General features: G+C 36.3%; 1 protein-coding gene across 4 annotated transcripts in view; it reads left to right on the top strand.

Moving 5' to 3' along the window:
* Positions 1-18,752, top strand: part of atrnl1a (attractin-like 1a) — a 302,814-nt gene that overhangs the window by 170,419 nt on the left and 113,643 nt on the right. For all 4 annotated transcript variants that reach the window (XR_009273862.1, XM_058795276.1, XM_058795278.1 and 1 more), the window contains one exon: positions 9,403-9,481. Coding sequence is in view for 3 of the 4 variants with exons in the window: in XM_058795276.1 (XP_058651259.1) it covers positions 9,403-9,481 (79 nt within the window). In the remaining variant the exon portion in view is untranslated. The remainder of the gene's footprint in view (positions 1-9,402; positions 9,482-18,752) is intronic.

Below are 18,752 nucleotides of genomic sequence, written 5' to 3' on the forward strand. Positions count from 1 at the left end.
TGAATTAGAAGTTCAAAACGAGGATCTGTAAAGAAACATGTCAGAGGATTTCAATATCAACAAGAGGAGACTGGTTTTCCTTTGCTGTAAACAAAACTTGGTTTTTACAAGACTAGCATATTCTCACTTGAGCTTACGCTATGCCTACGTCATCCGCTGGAACGCCACTCTCTTAAGATTCAAGATTCGATTCAAGATTCAAAAAACTTTATTAATCCCAGGGGGAAATTGCTTGCCATATTGCAATTGCTCTCAAGAAAAGAAACAATGAATAAATAATTAATAGTAGTAATAATATAAATAAATATATATATACCTATATAGCAACAAATTATATAACAGCAAAACACAGAACAGTAATGTAAAAACCACACCAATAAAAATGACAATTCAGATCAAATATGAAGTTAACTGAGGTGCAATGGAACAACAAATGCTGATCACGATAAGTTCAGCGTCGTAACGGCAATCAGGCACAGCAGTTGTACAGTATGTACTGCACACCAATCTCAGCACTAACAATAAGTGCTGGGAAGTACGCGCATATGACAGTTAGCGTAAGATTATGGTTTATAAAGTTTTAAATATGGATTTTTTTCTCACACAAATGCTTTGATTCACTTCAGAAGGCCTTTATTAACCTCCTGGAGCCGTGTGGAGTACTTTTATGATGCATTTTATTGGACTTCAAAATCTCGACCCCCATTCACTGCCATTACAAAGCTTGGAAGGGCCGGGACATTTTTTTAATATAACTCTGATTGTATTTGTCTGAAAGAAGAAAGTCATATACACCTAGGATGGCTTGAGGGTGAGTAAATCATAGGAGAATTTTCATTTTTGGGTGAACTATCCCTTTAACTGAATGTTCATATATTAGAGAACAGTTTCAAAACACTGGTCAGCCTCAAATAATGCTGCAAAAGTAAGCGAGGTTACCCAATAGCATACCTTTCAGATTGTTTGTGGGTTTTTTTCTTAAACCTTTGTTTTCCCTTCAGTTTTTTTTTTTCCTTTTAAACATTTTGTGTGTCTGGATGTCACAGTAACCGTGTAACTCTGAGTCCCTAACCTGATTGGCTGTCAGGATGATGGATATACCACAGTGTACCAGACACGCTAAAGAGGTAAACAAACACTTCTCTAGCGGAACACAAGTGGGCCTGGTAAACTACTTACAGAGATTAGAGCCAATTATATTTCATATCAACTTCATTCCGCATTCACAATTTGTTCCATTCAAAGTCGGATGTAGGATAGTCCTGCTTGATATCGCTTATCTTTATCTATAAAGGCATTTCATTGCTTGCCGAGCAGTTTCTGTTTGTCAACAGAGGAGTCTTCTAGCAAGCACATTTTAGAGGATAAACCAGGATGTTCTGAAAGTTTTTAAGAGATCATTCACAGTGTTTTACATATCAGTCTACACAAACATTTGCTAAACAAATCTGATTAGCATTTGATGTAGCATAGTAATATAATCTTGACTGATTGCTGCATTTTATTTGCTTAAATGTGATGTTTATCCTTGAGTGTCGCCATGTTTGTGTTGCTTCAAACAAGTTTTGTAAGTTATAAGTCAGACTTAAAATGACTTTTTTTTTGAGTGCTGCAAGAATGAGTCCTAAATGGGTTTTCCCATTTAGTGTCATTGTCCCAAAGTCAAAAGTTTTTTTTTGACTATGTTTTTGATACATTCCTGAAATAAGAAAAGTGGTTTTTCACAAGCTCAGGATATTTTCACATTTTATTCTAGTGTGTAAAATACATCAGCCTTTACAGGTCTTAAAAAAGGCAGTTGCTAACAAGTGACTAAATGGGACTACAGAGATGTCACATACATTGTCAGCATCATCACACAGAGTGGGAGGAATCACTAGTCCACTTTTACAGACTCATTATGTTCATACACTCAAACTGTTGCTCAAATTGTGGTGTTTGTTTATAGCCTTTATAACTTTAGCTTTTATCTTTTTAATTCTGGGAATTGTATTTAGGCTTCAAAATTAATAAAAGTTACAGTATGTTTATTTGTGACGATTATACTTTTGATAAATTGTTTCCCACAATAATCCAAAAGCCAATGGGAAAATGTTATTGTCTTTTGTCCTGGGTGGCAACCTGGGTGTTACTAACTTCCCTTTTGGCCAACAAAAATACACCATCACTGCAGCAGTTAAATGGAAGGCAGCATTATAGTATAACTTAGTGAAAGAATAAAATTATTAAATTAAAGTTAGCCAGTGAAATGTTCCTTTTTTCACCGTCTGATTCATGCATTTGATTAGCATATTACCTCCAGCTCTTAACGTAATCTTAATTAGAAGTGCATTTCTCAAAATCTTCCTAAAATTTCAAAACACCCTCATGAGAGACTGTGGGCTTCCAGCCTCAAGCATGTAGATGGATATTTATCTCTTTCTGATTCGTCTGGCTTTGATAAAGTTGATGAGCTTTTTAATCAGTCTGTAAACTGTGTTGTCTGTCACGCTCACCCCAGAGGTTTTTTAATGTATTTCAATCCATTCAAATATTTGTGTCTTTCTAAACAAAGAGACTATTACCCAGATTAGGTAGAAAAAGTATTCAAAAAATATAAAGCCCATTAAAATAATGAATGGGACAATGGGAATAAAATTATAATATTGTATGTATATTTGGAAGAACTCCTTTTAGTTGTACAAAAACTGGTGTGCACTTAGAGCAGAGTCTGTACTTTTGAACAGATAGGTGTTTCAATGTAGTCCCTCATTAGCTTCGAAAAGTCCTTTTGAATATATTTTCTTTGAAGAGTGACTTTTTTTGCCGTCTCTGCTTTCTTGGAGCTCCACTAAATGAGCAAGAAAAACAGTAACAATTAAAGAGCGCTTAAGCCTTTCACCCACTCCTCCAGCTAATTGGTGACACCGAAATTCGGTTTAGCCCAATTACACACACACTCTCTCTATGTTGATTAACATTCATCCACCTCTCTTTTTTTTCTCCTCCTTTCTTCCATCAGGACAGAAGTTGTCCACAGGGCTGAAGTGTTGAGTGATCGCACTTATATCAACGATGATGTTATTAACGTCCTGAATGCCTGTGCTTTACTGGATGGCGACTGCAGGCAATTCATTTGACTTGTGTAACTGACTAAAGCTCGTTCTCTCCCACTCGTGATTTGAGCGTAATGGGGCTTTTGTCCTTTGTACCTACTAGAGCAAGTGAATACGAGATTATGCATTATTGTGACTCATAAACATAAGCAGGACCGGGCGGGATGACAAATAGATACCGGAAGTGACTGTGATGGTGTGCATGTTTATATCCTCATCTCAGGTTGTCTGGTTGTCTGTATTGATTGTTTAATCCTTGTAGGCTTTCTTTGCTCTCTCAGGCAGCTTTGGTAGATTGGCTCTTCTCATTCATCCTTCAGACTCTTGTTGCTACAAAATCAATACTACAAACAGATCACATGCTACAAAAAGTGACTACACATACACAATGTACACAAGATCATTTATTTATTTTAATATTGTTGTTTATTTTATTTTATTTTAATTCGTGATATATTATGTCAATGGACAGTGGTAATTATACGAAAGCGCAATATTAAATAATTAAATAATCATATCATTTTAATATTTCCATAGCGACGTGACCATGTTGATAATATATGCGCTGGACGCTGCCGTGTGGATCTGTCGGATTAACATCATGTAAATTCACCTATTTTTCCCGAAATACATGAAAGTATAAGTGGCCAGTTAGCTGGGAGAAAAACAGAGTAAACTTTATAGTAATCTACACAATGTGTATATTTGATAGGAATAAAACACGTCGTCCATTAATTGAAAGGATTAGTATTGCCGCTTTCCATAGAAATCAGTGTGTAGCCTATTTAACAAACTAAATGTTTTTTTTACTTAATTGAAGTGTATTTAAATGTCTGAAACCTAAAATAAACTTTATTCGGTTGAAAACACTGAACAGTTATGAAATATGAAAAGCACTGAGTGCGTCTTTCTTCTTTTTTTCTATTTTTTTTTTTTCTTCTGAGCTTATCCTTCTCTGTCTCAGCGCCAGCCAAAGGGTTAAAATCGATCGTGTTTTGGGGGTGGAGGGGGGACAAATTCAACATGGGGGTTTTGTGGCGCAAATCAGGGGTGTGTTTAAAAAAAATCGTTAGCTAAATATGGTCGTTATTTCCATTGAACTCTATCGGTAATGTCAGAACTTGCGACCATAGTTGCTTTTGGGAAACGCACCCCTGATCAGATCAGACCACCCCAAGTTTGTAAATGACAATAATTTGTAAATGACAGAAATTCTTCAATAAAAAAATTTTTTTGGCATCTAAATTAACATTTGTAAATGAAAATAAATTGTTCTATACTGAAAGTACTTTTAACAACTAATTACAAAATAACTAAATAAAGTTAATTAGCATAGCCTACATAGGGTATCTTTTTGTTTTAGGGAAGTTCATGTTTGAACATCAAAACATCAGCAAAGAGACATCTTAATATATTATAATATAACATTTTACTTAGTTTTAGATTAAAGGTGTTGTCTTGTGCGTAAAATAACTTTCCTGGGTATATATTTTTTGTAATAAAAATAAGCTTCTGTTTCATAAACTGATAACAGCTTAACATTATTTACCTTAGCCAACATTTTGGGTCTTTGCTATTATATTCCAATATCATTATGCCTCAATTAGCTAGATATAGATTAAGAGTTCTTGTATTTTATATGTACAGATGCTCTCTGCTGTGTTTAATATTTTATTATAAAAAGTATGACTTGTAATAAAAGTACAACTTTGATTATTTATGTTGTTAAAATAACATTCTGTTCTGTAAATGCATTGTCTGCTGATTTATTTAGCTATTCAGCACACCACATTAAGTATGCCACTTAATACTTTAATGCACTTTAACTTTTGAATGTTAAAGTGCAAATTAACACCTGACCACTCTTGTAAGTTTGCAACTGTTATAATTAAAAATCACAGAAGGGTAAAAACATGCCAGGCAGACAGTATGATATAAGCAACACAGCTACAACAAACAAAACTGATAATGGGTGTGTTAGATTTATAGTGTGTGAATAATCAAGCTTTGACAATAACCAGTCATATTGGAGGCACAGAGGGACCCCCAAATAAAATTCTGCTTAGGGCCTTATAAAGGCTTGGCTGTATGTATGTGTATATGTATATATATGTGACCCTGGACGACAAAACCAGTCTTAAGTGTCAATTTTTCAAAATTGATATTTATACATCATATAATAAATAAGCTTTTGTTCGGATAGGACAATATTTGACTGAGATACAACTATTTGAAAATCTGGAATCTGAGGGCGCAAAAAAAATCAAAATATTGAGAAAATCGCCTTTAAAGTTGTCCAAATGATGTTCTTAGCAATGCATACTATTAATCAAAAATTAAGTTTTGATACATTTACGGTAAGAAATGTACAAAATATCTTCATGGAACATGAGCTTTACTTAATATCCTAATGATTTTTGGCATAAAAGAAAAATTGACCATTTTGACCCATACAATGCATTTTTGGCTATTGCTACAAATATACCCCAGCGACTTAAGGCTGGTTTTGTGGTCCAGGGTCACAGATATGTGTGTGTGTGTATGTATGTGTGATTAGAATATTTGATGTATAATTAAAATATTTGATGTAAATTTGACAGCACAAATAAAATTCAGCAAGTTCAACTAAATGAGAAGTTTGCTTTATATATATATATATATATATATATATATATATATATTTTAGGGATGTTCATTTCGGTTACTTTTCCTAAACGACAACCGACGCTCGTTAACCGATTATTAACCGTTAACCGACAAGATTATTTTAAATTAGAACTAAAATTAAATTAGAAAGAATAAGTATCTGTGACCCGTTAAAAATACTAACATTTGTTTTCCGGGGATTAATTTTACATGCGCAAAAAGCAGTAAACAACAGAACATGAGGATTCACATCATAACACATTACGCACCTGCAGTGCTTCTACGAGCGGAGAAAAACATAATAAAGCTATTATATATTATAACGAATAAATAGGCCTATACAAGAAATATATTTTCACTTAAATAATAATTTAAGAAAATGAAAGAAAAACTGTGCAACAAGTAGCCTATGCAGAGTTTCGATTCATTTTTGTGCTGCGTGAAAGGAAACCTGACGGCAGAAAGCGGCATCCTTAATTTACAAAAGCGCAAAGATTTGTTTTTATTGTGAATGTACACAAATAAAAGCAAACCTTTTACAATTCCGATTATCTTCATGACTAAAAGGAGTATTTGCTTCCACTGTTAGAAGGAAAAAACAAAATCAAGTGATTGCTCCAGCGCCGCATGCGCGCACACAGTTAAGCATTCTACCTTGACAATGCAGCCTGTTCATTATCATTATAAAAAAAAAAAAAACAATCAGTAAAACATATGGAAAAAAAACACTGCTCAGTTTAAATATGTAGTAAAATATGTGCTTATATATATATATATATATATATATTAACCAAAAATAGCTCTGTAAAAATGTGCAAAAATTATATGACAATTGAAAATCATTACTAACTACTAAAGGCCAGATTTTCTAAACAGTGCAAAATAGCGCAAGAGCGCAATTCCAAAACATCACCGATGGGTGTGGAAATTGCTGTGGGTGATTTACTGACAATGCGCAAATTAAACAACACAGACGCAACATCCCATCTTAGAAAAAGTACAGAGTTGTCACCTTAAAGGCCAGTTCACACAGTACTGACAGACACCAACAAACGGCAACAAGTTTGTCTGGTTTTGTCTGATCGGTGTGTTACCCCTGTCAGCATCTGCTGCCGTTGGTCGGTACAAATTGACCAACGGCAGCACAAATCTGTACAGGTACAAATCTCTTCTGTTCCCAGGTGAAATGTCCACTGAATGGCCACAACGCAGTAAGGCACTGTGACCCATTGAACAAACTGTCTATCTCTCACAGCCTCGATTTCACTCAATATGGCAGCAATCAGGATGTTCGTCATATCACTTAAAAGAATGTGCTTTTATAACTTTCTCAGTGAAAGTGCTCCACCATTATTGGGCCTCATTCTCCGCCCATTAGAACCATTATCCAGCTCGTTAAGAATTAATTGCCCTCATCATTAATAGATTTAATAAGGGACCTCTGACTTGCGCTGATTGGGTTTTGAAATATGGTAGATGAAATGGTTGAAAAGGCAGTTTCAGGCTCTTGCATTACCTCAGATACACTCTGATTAGTCCAGTGCTAATTTTAGTGTTTGAACAGCTTCAGATGTAATGAGCTCGGCCCCTTAATATATGATGCTTAAGCAAAGAGAGTAGAAGAAGAATATTAGAGCCCAAGACGTCCCCAAGCTGTGCAATTGCAACTCTTCCCATGGTGCAAATTCAAATTTCGTGATCGTATAACACTTCATATACTTATATTATACACCCCATATTTTTGCAGAGCCTCACAAAGCCTCAGATTGTCTCATTTGAGATTGAACATTCTTCCTCTAGGCAATGTGTCTGTGAAGTTGATGGTATGTATTTGTAATAATGCCGGCTGAATGAAGGCTCTGTTTGAATGTGAATGATGGGTAGATGACATTGTCCCCACATGCCCCCTGTTGCTCTGATGTTCATGTCAGTATACTGAGCCTTATTTAAACTCCATGCTTATTGGTTACTGTTACTCACTCGTGCAAGGTTTACAAAATGTCACATAGGAATGAATTGGCTCGACTTACTGTAAAATGTTCTAAAAAGTGGTCAAAATTTTATGTATGTTCTTATTCTTATTTGCGGGCTGGAATGAAGTGTATCATTACTGAAAAATAGCAGGTTAAAATGTCGCAAAGAAATTGTTGAATGATTTTAATATAATATTTTGGATGAGAATTGAGGTAGTTTGAAAGTGATAACCATGGATAGCATTATTTTTGTGAAACATTTCTATAGCACCTAAATTACTAAACTACTAAATGATTGAAAGGTGAAAAGGGAAGTTGACATTAAGTTAGTAAAAATAAATAAATAAAATAAAAATGTACATAATAAACATGATTGAATATATACCAATATTTTACACTAACATATAAATAAATATTTTAGTTTAGTTTAGTTTTGTTTAGCTTTATAACTTTGGCGATTGTATTTAGGCTTCAAAATTCATGAAAGTTGTGATAATTTGTGAAGATTACCTTAAAAAATTGTGATAATCATAAACTTTTGATGGTTACAGAGTTTGTTTTCTGCAATTATTCCAAAGCAAATGTAGAAGTCCTATTGGCACTTTAGTCTGCCCCAATAGCCTTGTGGGCAGCACACCTTCATATAACGCCATTGCGCTTTGGGCGTCCCGAGTTCAAGTCCCGGCTTACAGATCTTTCCCGATCCCATCCCCCTCTCTCTTTCCCACTTCACTTCCTGTCTGAGTACTGCCCTGTCATAATAAAGGCAAAAACGCAAAAAAAAAATCTTATCTGCATTTTGTTAACATAACCAGGGGTGATGAAAGAGAAATGAAAAAAAAATCAAGTTAAAAATTAAGTCCTAGCAGCAGTTTAATAATTTTTTCTTGTTATTATTGTTATTTTTTTACATAATTTTTCGTCATTACGGATAGTTACAGCTATACCAACAAACTAGTGTTGCTCAAGGTCCACAGAACATTACAATACATAAACACAATTTAGAATCAAGCACTCTTGGGTAATAGAAGTGATTGTGTTCCTTTTTTTTTGGTGACAATTTGAGTATTCTGAGTAGTGACACTCGGTCCTCCCACATTGGAGACAAGCATTCTGACACTTGTTCACCAGTGCTTTATCATATACTGCAGCAGCAGGTGCAGGCCGTGAACTTACAATGGAAAAAACCAACAACAAAATGGATTGTGTACGACCACCAAATGCTTTTTTCCTTTGTTTTAGTTCCATGCATTTGTCACCTTGTCAAGTGAATTCTGTCAATTGCATAAAACACAAAGAGGGATTTCTGCTTTTATATGTGCTTTTACAGCAGCCAGTCCTACTCAAGGCCAGCTTTCTCTAACATCACGCATCTTGTAGATGGCTTAAAATAGCCATTGAGCAGTCTGTGTATGTGCGAGAGAGGAAATCAAACCTGTTTGAGTGCAGATGTGCTTGTTTGGAATTGCGTAAATGATTGACGTAACAGTCAGTTCCATACAGCATTGATTCTTTCATGCTGGATGAACTTGTTTATCATTGATTGTATGATTGAAATACAAATATGTAACAGCTGTCCTCAATCCAGCCTCAAAGGTTAGAGGAATGTTATCCACAATTGCAATTACAAACTCGTGAATCTTATTTGATTGACTGATCTATTGATTTTCCATGTGTCTTGTCTCCAGCTGTTTCCTGTCCCTGCTGCTGGTTGCTGCTGTGGTTTGGAAAGTCAAACAGACGTGCTGGGCATCACGCAGGAGAGAGGTAACATCTGCACAATAGCTCTTCCAGTGCTCATTGACGTGTCCGTACTTTTATTGGCCGTTGCCTGTGGTTTCTTTGTTTGTTGCCCATGATTTCAGGTTTGAAGCTGATGTGTTTAATTCTTCGGCTTAACCAGTAGTGCGAGTTTCAGTTCGTGCGACCATTGGAAGACTTTAGCTTTAATGTGTTATGCATTTGCATTTACAGGTTTGTGTTAGTTGAGATGTTATTGCTTTTACCATCTGTGACCTCCCATGATGCTCCTGGGTATAGTTGATCTTTGTAAACCGTCTTATGACTTTAACCTCATTATAGTTTATGAAACTCACTGTCACGCGGCGTTACTGTGCTCAGATCGGAGGACATCGGGTAAAGCTGATAATTTTATAACGTGTTCCTCCCAGTGTGTGATGGGTGCGTAAATGTCATCCGCATGCCAGCCGAACTGCCTTCTTTTAATGAGAGAGGCGCTACAATAAACACCGCCATTTCCCTTCATTACCCATCTTCACAAACCAATTAACCCTGACAGGGGCTCATGTAAAAGGAATGGATTATTGTGATATATCCATCTAAAAGCCCCAACAGATGCCACCTTCTCTCACGTCTTTCCCTCTCTTTTTATTCCTTATTTTGTGTGTCATTTTAGTGGCTACATAAATGCAAATGGGAATTTGCAAACGAGTTGTCATCGAGCGTTTTATAATCAATACAATAATCGAGGCCTCTGTAATTGAAAGCATGTCGAGAGCCGTAAGTGTGGGTTTATTGGAGTTAAATGTGTGCTGTTTCCAACGATGGCTGTCACAGTTGCTGTTTTCCTTTTCATCAAATATCTACTTGTAGAACGAGCATTTAGATAATGGAATAGTTTAAGCCAAAATAAAAGACAAGCTTTGCACTTCATTCAACGCCCCAAAAGCCATTTTGATCAGAGAAATAAAACCACAATGCGATTTGATGGGAAAGCTACAGTAAATAATGAATCTATTCAGAGTGTAGTGCACTTCATTGTAGTGATTGGCAGTGACAGCCGTGATCCTTGACAACAATGCAACATCTTCAACTTTAAAAGATTTTATACCAGCTGAACTCAAGTAACCGCTATACGTACATGTCAGCAGGACCTAATTTTTACTTTTTTGATGAGTTAAGCTGTGTTTTTCGGTGATACCTTGCAGACTGATTCTTCAGACAGCAATTTGTGTCAGAACTGTTCATGGTGACTTTCAGTCCAGGTCAGCACTCAATGAGCTGAGCTGGATTGCAGGACGTTCATGCAGGGCACATTCTTACTTTTAGACAGCTAGATGGAGCACAACTGAATGGAACAAAACACATGGGTTTTAAATGTTCTTTTTAGAGCGAGAGAGGGAGAGAAACTTTTTAAAAGTGCTCATTTTAACTTGACAGCACTTTAAAAATGCAGCGATTATGGCGCAAGGTGCTGAATAAAAACATGGTGATGCGATGCAAGAGCCAAATGTGGACATCTGACATAAAATTGCAATAAGTGTTTTTTTTTTGTTGTTGTTTTTTTTTTAAAGTAGAAAAGTTTGAATGTTGTCTTGACCAAAAGTTTTGACATTTGAAGGCTTTACAGGCTTTACAGATAGAAAAATAAATAAATAGAATTGTTTGAAATATCACCTATATAGGTTTGTACTGTTTTTATATTTAACAAATTTATCAGCTTGGGAAGACTCATTATTTCCCAGAATTCCTGATTCACTTTAAATTGTAATTAAGTAAATTCCAGTTCAACGTCTTGTGGGTGTGGCCAATTAAATTAAAATTACAGCTCATGAATTGAAAGGGAACCAGTCTTTAAAGGGGTCATGAACTGCCTCTGTTTTTTATTTTGTACTGTTCTCTGAGGTCCACTTACAATCTTATCAAGATTTTTACATCAAAAACATCATAATTTATAAGTAATAGGCTATTTTCTGTCCTGTTTTTAACTCCCTCATCAGAACGCTCTGTTTGAATAGGAATGGCGGATTGTAGACTCGAAAGTAAATGCCCACAGCTATGATTGGCTAACACTTGTGTATGTTTGACAGCCTATGTCACAGATAGACAAAGCAAAAGTGATGTAATAAAAACAGTTATTCACACTTGAGTGTTGCGACTGTCGGATCCAATATAGCCAGCGCAGCAACATCTTTTAGTTTGAATCTTTTTGAAAATCCAGTGTCGAATTGTGCCTTGTTCGTAAACAAATCTGGGGTAAAATGAAGTGAACACAGGACCAAGTTCGCAACACTGGAACTTCATTAAAAATAAAGTTAATTCACTATTTCTTAACGTTGGGATCAGAAGGAAGGCAATGCATTGACTGTTTTTCCACAGCTTGGCACTGCGCACGTCTTATTGTCTTCAAAGCCATCTTTATTGTTTGGTTTCTGCATAGACCTGTGTAGCAAATTAGCTCAAAAGGGAAATGTATATAATTACAATTAATTATGATTAATTAATATGATTACAGTTATTTATATCGGCTGACAGTAATAACTGTAGCAGAATTAAATTGCCATCAACTGATCTGTTCGTCCAGCGAACATTCAGTGTAAGTTCATATCAACTCTTTTCCTATTAATGCACTAGAGCATGTAGCGAGGGTCAAAACTGTAAAAATACATTAATTTGCAAGGCAGAACCAGAAACTCATGTAATTTGTGCACACAACCTTTATTAACTAAACACTAACACGCATAACTAATCTAAACAAACAAACGAATAAACATACACTCACGCGTACATACAAAGGGGTGTTGGAGATCAAGTTCTTCAGGGTTTGAAGGGTGATGAACTCCAAAAGATGTTATTCTGGCTCGGTGGTAATTGGGAGTTTCTTCCCAGGTAGAAAGTGAAAAAGAGCTAAGAAAGAGATCTGCTGAGATCCGAGGATCTTTGGTTGAATGGAAAGTCAAGGCAGCAAGGCCTGGCGCAAAAACTTAAGGGTCGCTGAGGAGCTCACATCCTCCTCATCCTCTTAGGATCTAAAAGAACCGCAGACTGGAAGGCGGGTCACTGATGTGAGAGCTTTATCTGCTATAGAGATCACTCCTTTCGGGTGCCAATGGTGTCTTGAACTTTTGGAGGGAAAGTTTACGACGCTTTGTCTCCAAGCGTGGTAATTTGCATATGTAACTGGATCAGAAGTTGATATACAAACTAGTAAAGATTCTTAGAACACTAATATGTTGCATAGGTATCAAAATATAATATACACTCTCAATTAGATCATCCGAAGATGAATTGATAGAGCCCAAACATGATATAAGTGAGGTGATATTAACTAGTGATCTATCATAAGCATGCATAAAACAGTATACAATACACAAGAACATATACAAGAACAGTAATAATATACACAATGACCTGAAGGATATATGTGTTCATTCAAAGAAAAATTATTCTATGAATTAATTAGAGAAGAGTCTTTCCTAAGGTTCAAAGATGGTGAGAGGGAGAATTCTCAACATGCCATTAGGTCATAAAGTTTATCTGGTCTGGCTGAAATGTCCTGGTTGTCATGGTAACCGGGGGCCTGGAGTCATTCACAGACATACTGGCACTCAGTATGTGTATTGGGTGAGGGGTCTGTGACTATTTGTTAATCTAATGACTAATTGATTTGTTAAATCAAATGAAAAATTGTGTCTGATTGGTCCAAATGCTACACCTACGTTCGCCTCTCTTGTAAACACTACATGTGCGAATTGGTGGGCGGGCTAAACAGGCAGCGATGTAGAAGCAGGCGTTGATCTTCTGCGGAGGCGGTGTTTAGCCACACTATTACATCATATTGCATCACAGCCCTTGTCTGTATTCCAAAATTGGCCAAATGCCCATCCCTGCACTGATATTAAAGCGACTGTAATGTTAAGTACACACACACACACACACACACACACACACACACATACACAGATCTTAGTTAGCTGATGTGTCTGCATTATTTATGATGTCTGTCCCATATCGGCCAGGCCCTGCTGTTACTGCTGTAGTTTCATTGAACGTCTTTCTTCTTCACACAGTCGTTTTTCACATTCCGCCCGACACAGCTGAGCTCAGGTGTCAGGCAGTGATGATGTCAGATCCAGCAGGATCCATCCCACACCACACCAGTCACATCCATAAACAGCCAAGTTGCTTTTAGCTGGCTGTGGCATCTGATAAAGATCTCGTAGCGAGGGCTTTATCTCTGCTGTGCTTTTATGGTTATGTGGAGGCTGATAAGTTGTGATCTCTCAGAAGTTTTATGGAGAGCCGCATCACTCTGCTCCTCACTGCTGCTTAATTGTGTTGCCTCATTGTCAAGCCTCATTGCTGACACCGGCTATCTTGTGATTTGCCATGTTGGATACTTTAAACCCGCCATAGCAGCCCCTTCATCACACTCTCTCTCTGTAGCCATCAAGTGGGAAATTAACAATGCAAATCAATGGAGCTGAATGGTGTATTTTTTATGATCCCCTCTTTCTGATGTATTTAGAGCATGAATGATTATTTCTGAGATAGATTACGGACGGACGGCGCCGTGAGCACTCAGGGAATCAGTCAATATCCTCAAATGGGCCTAATTCATTATTTCATCCCTCCTTCTTTCTAAAGTGCAGAACCTTGATGAAGGGGGATTTTCATTTCATTCCACCAAATGTAATATAATTTCTTTGCATCTGCAATCAGGGGGATCAGTCTCAGTCTGTCGGCACACAAATGAAAGTAATGTATGAAATATGTTGTGTCTAGCGAATCCTAAAAACAGCCACTGAGCCTAAAAAAACTTTTTTGCATTGACATTTACAATCCATAAAATTCCCAGTGGGAGAAATTCCATGCGGATTCTTCATTCAAAAAGGGAGAAATAATGTAATCTCGCCAGTATAGTTAATTATGGATCATAACCGAGAGTGTGGAAAACAAATTTAGAACTAGGTTTATGATAATGACTTTCCCAACAATAATTTCTGGATATGAGATCAAACAATCAAAACCACTTTGAAATTCTAATGATGATGCGCAAGACATCTTGTACAGATGTCTATGAATCTCCTAATAGGGTCTCCCCCCAGCAGACAGGGATTTAGCCATATTTTGACAACTAACCTCATTAAGTTTTGCTGTTGTCTTGCCATAAATGTATAAATAAACACAAAAAGACCCTGTGTATTTCACTTTTTCATGTTTTTTTTACTCTATAATTCATGCGTTGGTTAATGCAAGCTGTCAATGGCCTTGACAAACATGGAAATACTGAACACCAAGTGATGTGATTGTTAAATATGCTTAGCCTGGTCATATTAAACATGTATTTTCTAGATGAATCTGGAGCATTACAAAGGCAGCCCCCCTTCTACCACCACCAAATGAGGATAATTCCCAACTGCCTTCTGGTCGCCTGTTCAGTTGTAAACACACTGCGTCCCCTGTCAGCCAGATGTTGGCTAATTTTATCATTTGATGGTAGCTTATTCCACGCCAATCGGCCAAACCCCTATACGCTTGCATAGAGTACAATGAATTAATGCTAATTTACGAAATACCAGGTTGTTTTGAGGCTTGAAGTGGGTGTGTTTATTTGACCTTTCTGGCACATTATGGTAATTAGTATAATTCCCTGTTACAGGAATTCATTATTTTGAACAAGATAGTCCCATTTACTTCCGACGGTGATTAGCATATATTTAGGGGCTTTATTTGTTTATTTATTTTAATTATTTTCAATATTAAATAATTAGAGGTTGTGATAAATTTATGATTCATATTTTATGTAATGAAAATGTATTTATTTATTTTTTTCATAATAGCAAACAGCGAGATGATCTTTGACACTGTTTATCTTTGAGGCCAGGCTTTATCTGGTCTGTTACACAGTGTAAATATCATTTCGTATCGCATGAATTTGCCTATGGCCTAACATCATGACATTAAATTTCATTATTATTCTGTTAAAGTTCAGTTTCATGATGAAAGTTTCATGAAAATGCAAATCCCTCTGCAATGTTTCTATCATGAAAAGACACACATAAACCAACCCAAATATTGACCCTGTAATATCTCTATTCAACATCTGTAGGAACTTGTAAAAGCTCTGATTGAGTTCCACTGAACACATTTGCGAAAACTTTGACTCAAGGTTATATAAGGTTGTAAAAGATGGTCATCTGGGTGCTGAAATGAGGATGTTGAAGTCTCAATATTGCTACATATAGAGGTGGCTGCTCTTTACAGTGTTGGCTAGCAGTGCCATGCTATCAGCTCCGAGCAGGTGAGCGTCTTTATCATCTAAGGCTAGATTAGCCCGAAGGTCTTGTCTGCTTTTCAGAGGTATCTTAAACACCAACATCAATCTTCAAAGTAGCAAAATCAGTCTCACCCTCTGCTTTTCGCTCCCAGGGACAAGACAAGGACTCTTCTGAGAATGCCTCAAAATGGTGTCAGAGATCTTTTAAGCACAGGTGTGAGTGCCTGTGTTGAATTTCATGTGGCTTTTATTAGATTTATTTTTACTGTTGGCACACTCTCTCTGGAGGTGTATAATTTTATATATAGAGGAATGAAGATGAAAATTGATTGCTCAGACTCGCGACTGACTGATGCTTTTGCAATCAAATAAACCAATGATATCTGTAACTACCTCTGTCAAACCTGGCCAAACAGCGTCTGTTTATTAATTTGGAATATTTGCTACTTAGTACTTAGTACTTCCACTTAAACTGTATTTGCTAATGAAACATTATTAATTTTTGCTTAGGTTTAAGTTTTTCATCTAATATTTCTATTTTAGTTTACTGCAGCTTTATTTAATTTAACAAAAACAATTTTTAATAATCTTAGTTTTTAGTTAACAATAACAACACTGGCTTAATGCAATCAATAATATAATATAATATAATATAATATAATATAATATAATATAATATAATATAATATAATATAATATAATATAATCCATTAAGAAACATGCAAATCCATTTAGTTACATTTTCTTACCTCTTATGCATTGTCTTATGATTTTGTCGCACTTCTTTTTAGGCATAATGGGCACATCCATATTTCGCAAATATAAACTTATTTCTTCTCTTCTCAGCCTCCTTAACCTGACATAGGAGATTTGCAGATGACAGAGAGAAGACTTAGACAGAAGAGGGGAATGGGGCTGTCTGCTCAATTACACGTTTGCTTAGTGAGCAGTATGAACGTTAGCCTGCTCTCAGTCAGCATGAAGTATGGCGGATTCAAAGAAACAAAAGAGCTGTCGATAAAAAATTTAAATGTTGCATTTGCCCCAATTGAATAATTTTTACAACTTAAAAGCATCACAGTGCACTGTTTGTGGTTTAGAAACAATCTATAATTAATAAACTGCTTCATAAAAAGCATAGCCGTCACCGTCAGAGCAGAGCAGAGCAGATGGATGCACTTTTCAAACCAGACTCAAACCAAAGCCATAATTTTTACCTTTTTTAACAAGTTTTACCATCCGCAATAATTACTGGCAGTAACATATAAACTACCTTTTAAAAGTTTGTAGTTGGTAAGATTTTTTTTTTAAATTGTTTTTAAAAGACGTCTCTCATGTTCATCAAGGCTGCATTTATTTGATACAAAAATAAAGTAAAAACAGTAGATTAAAATAACTGTTTTCTCTTTTAGCATATCTAAAATTACATTTATTTCTTTGATGCAAAGCTGGACTGTCAGCAGTCATTACTCCAGTCTTCAGTGTCACATGATCCCTCAGAAATCATTATAATATGCTGATTTTATGCTTTTCTTATCATCCTTATTATTTGTATTTGTATGTAATTATTAAAACAATTGTGCTGCTAAATGTTTTTGTGAAACCGTGGTACATTTCTTAAGGATTTAGGATGCATAAAAAAAGTTTTAAAAAACTTAGAAATAGAAATCTTTTGTAACATTACAAATGTCTATACTGTCACATTTTATTAATTTAATGTGTCCTTGCTGAACAAAAGTATTAATTTCTTGTGAATGTATTAATTTATTGTGTCCGACCAGAAGGTGTTCTGATGTCCCAAAAATCAAACAGGTCACTTTTAAATGATGTCTGTGAAGATATTTTGAACATTTTTGGTACGTGCACTGTATCAGGGAAGCCAAATGTAACTTCACTTTTGAGTTATCAGTAAGTGATAGCGATCAGAACCGTGCGATCCTGCTCATGGAGAATAAATGGCAGAGCTCAGGTTGGCCTGATTCAGGAAATGAAATCTGTGGTTTATATTATTAAAGTGTTCATACAGGGAATTGGCTCTCTTAGAGGGTATTGTTTCCTCCGTTTCAGTCCTGCTCTGGAGAGCATTCAGCCAGACGAAGAAAACCCTTTTTCAATAGCACCTTGTCGTGTTGATGCATAAACAAAGGATGATTTGATCGGGGCCCCTGGTCTTGGATTATGCTTTGTTATGTGTTTATGAAAGGTTTGGCTCTCCCTTGTGCCCCGGCCTCGCAGAGATTTAGAGAGGAACGCTGCGGTGAGTGAATATCAGAGAGGAGCTTATGCTTTATGCATAAGACAGCCCGAGTTATTCCCTCCGCACAACCTGTATGTAATATAACAGGTGCCTGTTTTCAGTAAAAGATTGACTTTTGAGGTAGTGTCAGGGTTGTGAGCAAGTTAGTCGCCTCAGGTGTACATGTGGGCAAAGGTAGAGAAGCAGAGCGCGTAACAGGAGCAGTGATCTGCAGTTAGATAGCGCTTGTCACTACAGCATGATCGCTTGAGTTCACACTGGCTTCTGTCCAAACTCTGCTCTCGCAGTGCTGCAGTATCATCCCGGAAACCTTGCCAGAGTATGACAAAGCTGTGCAGCCGCATCTCCTTCACATTTTGTAATGTTTGTAAATGTTCCTACCACCTTTCACACTGTCATACAAACACAAATGCACAGATTTAGGTTAAAACAGGTCAGGCAAAAGCAATCAAACCAAGATTTTCAAGGATCTACAAGAAGTCACAAATCAGCCTACATTTAGATGCTCTTAAGAGTGCCTGGTAAAAGTAGCAAAACACACTCAAGATGCCAGATGTTGATTTTAGAGGGGATTCACCATGAATGAATTGCACAAGCTGATAGGCATTCAGAAGTGTGTGTGTGTGTGTATATATATTTATATACACACACTACCGTCAAAAAGTTTTAAATGTTTTAAAAGATGTTTCTAATGAATGAATTGCACAAGCTATACACTGCGTTCCAAATTATTATGCAAGTGATATATCAGTAGGATTTTG

The sequence above is a fragment of the Onychostoma macrolepis genome, chromosome 13 (genome assembly GCF_012432095.1).
Source record: "Onychostoma macrolepis isolate SWU-2019 chromosome 13, ASM1243209v1, whole genome shotgun sequence".
Taxonomy (NCBI): domain Eukaryota; kingdom Metazoa; phylum Chordata; class Actinopteri; order Cypriniformes; family Cyprinidae; genus Onychostoma; species Onychostoma macrolepis.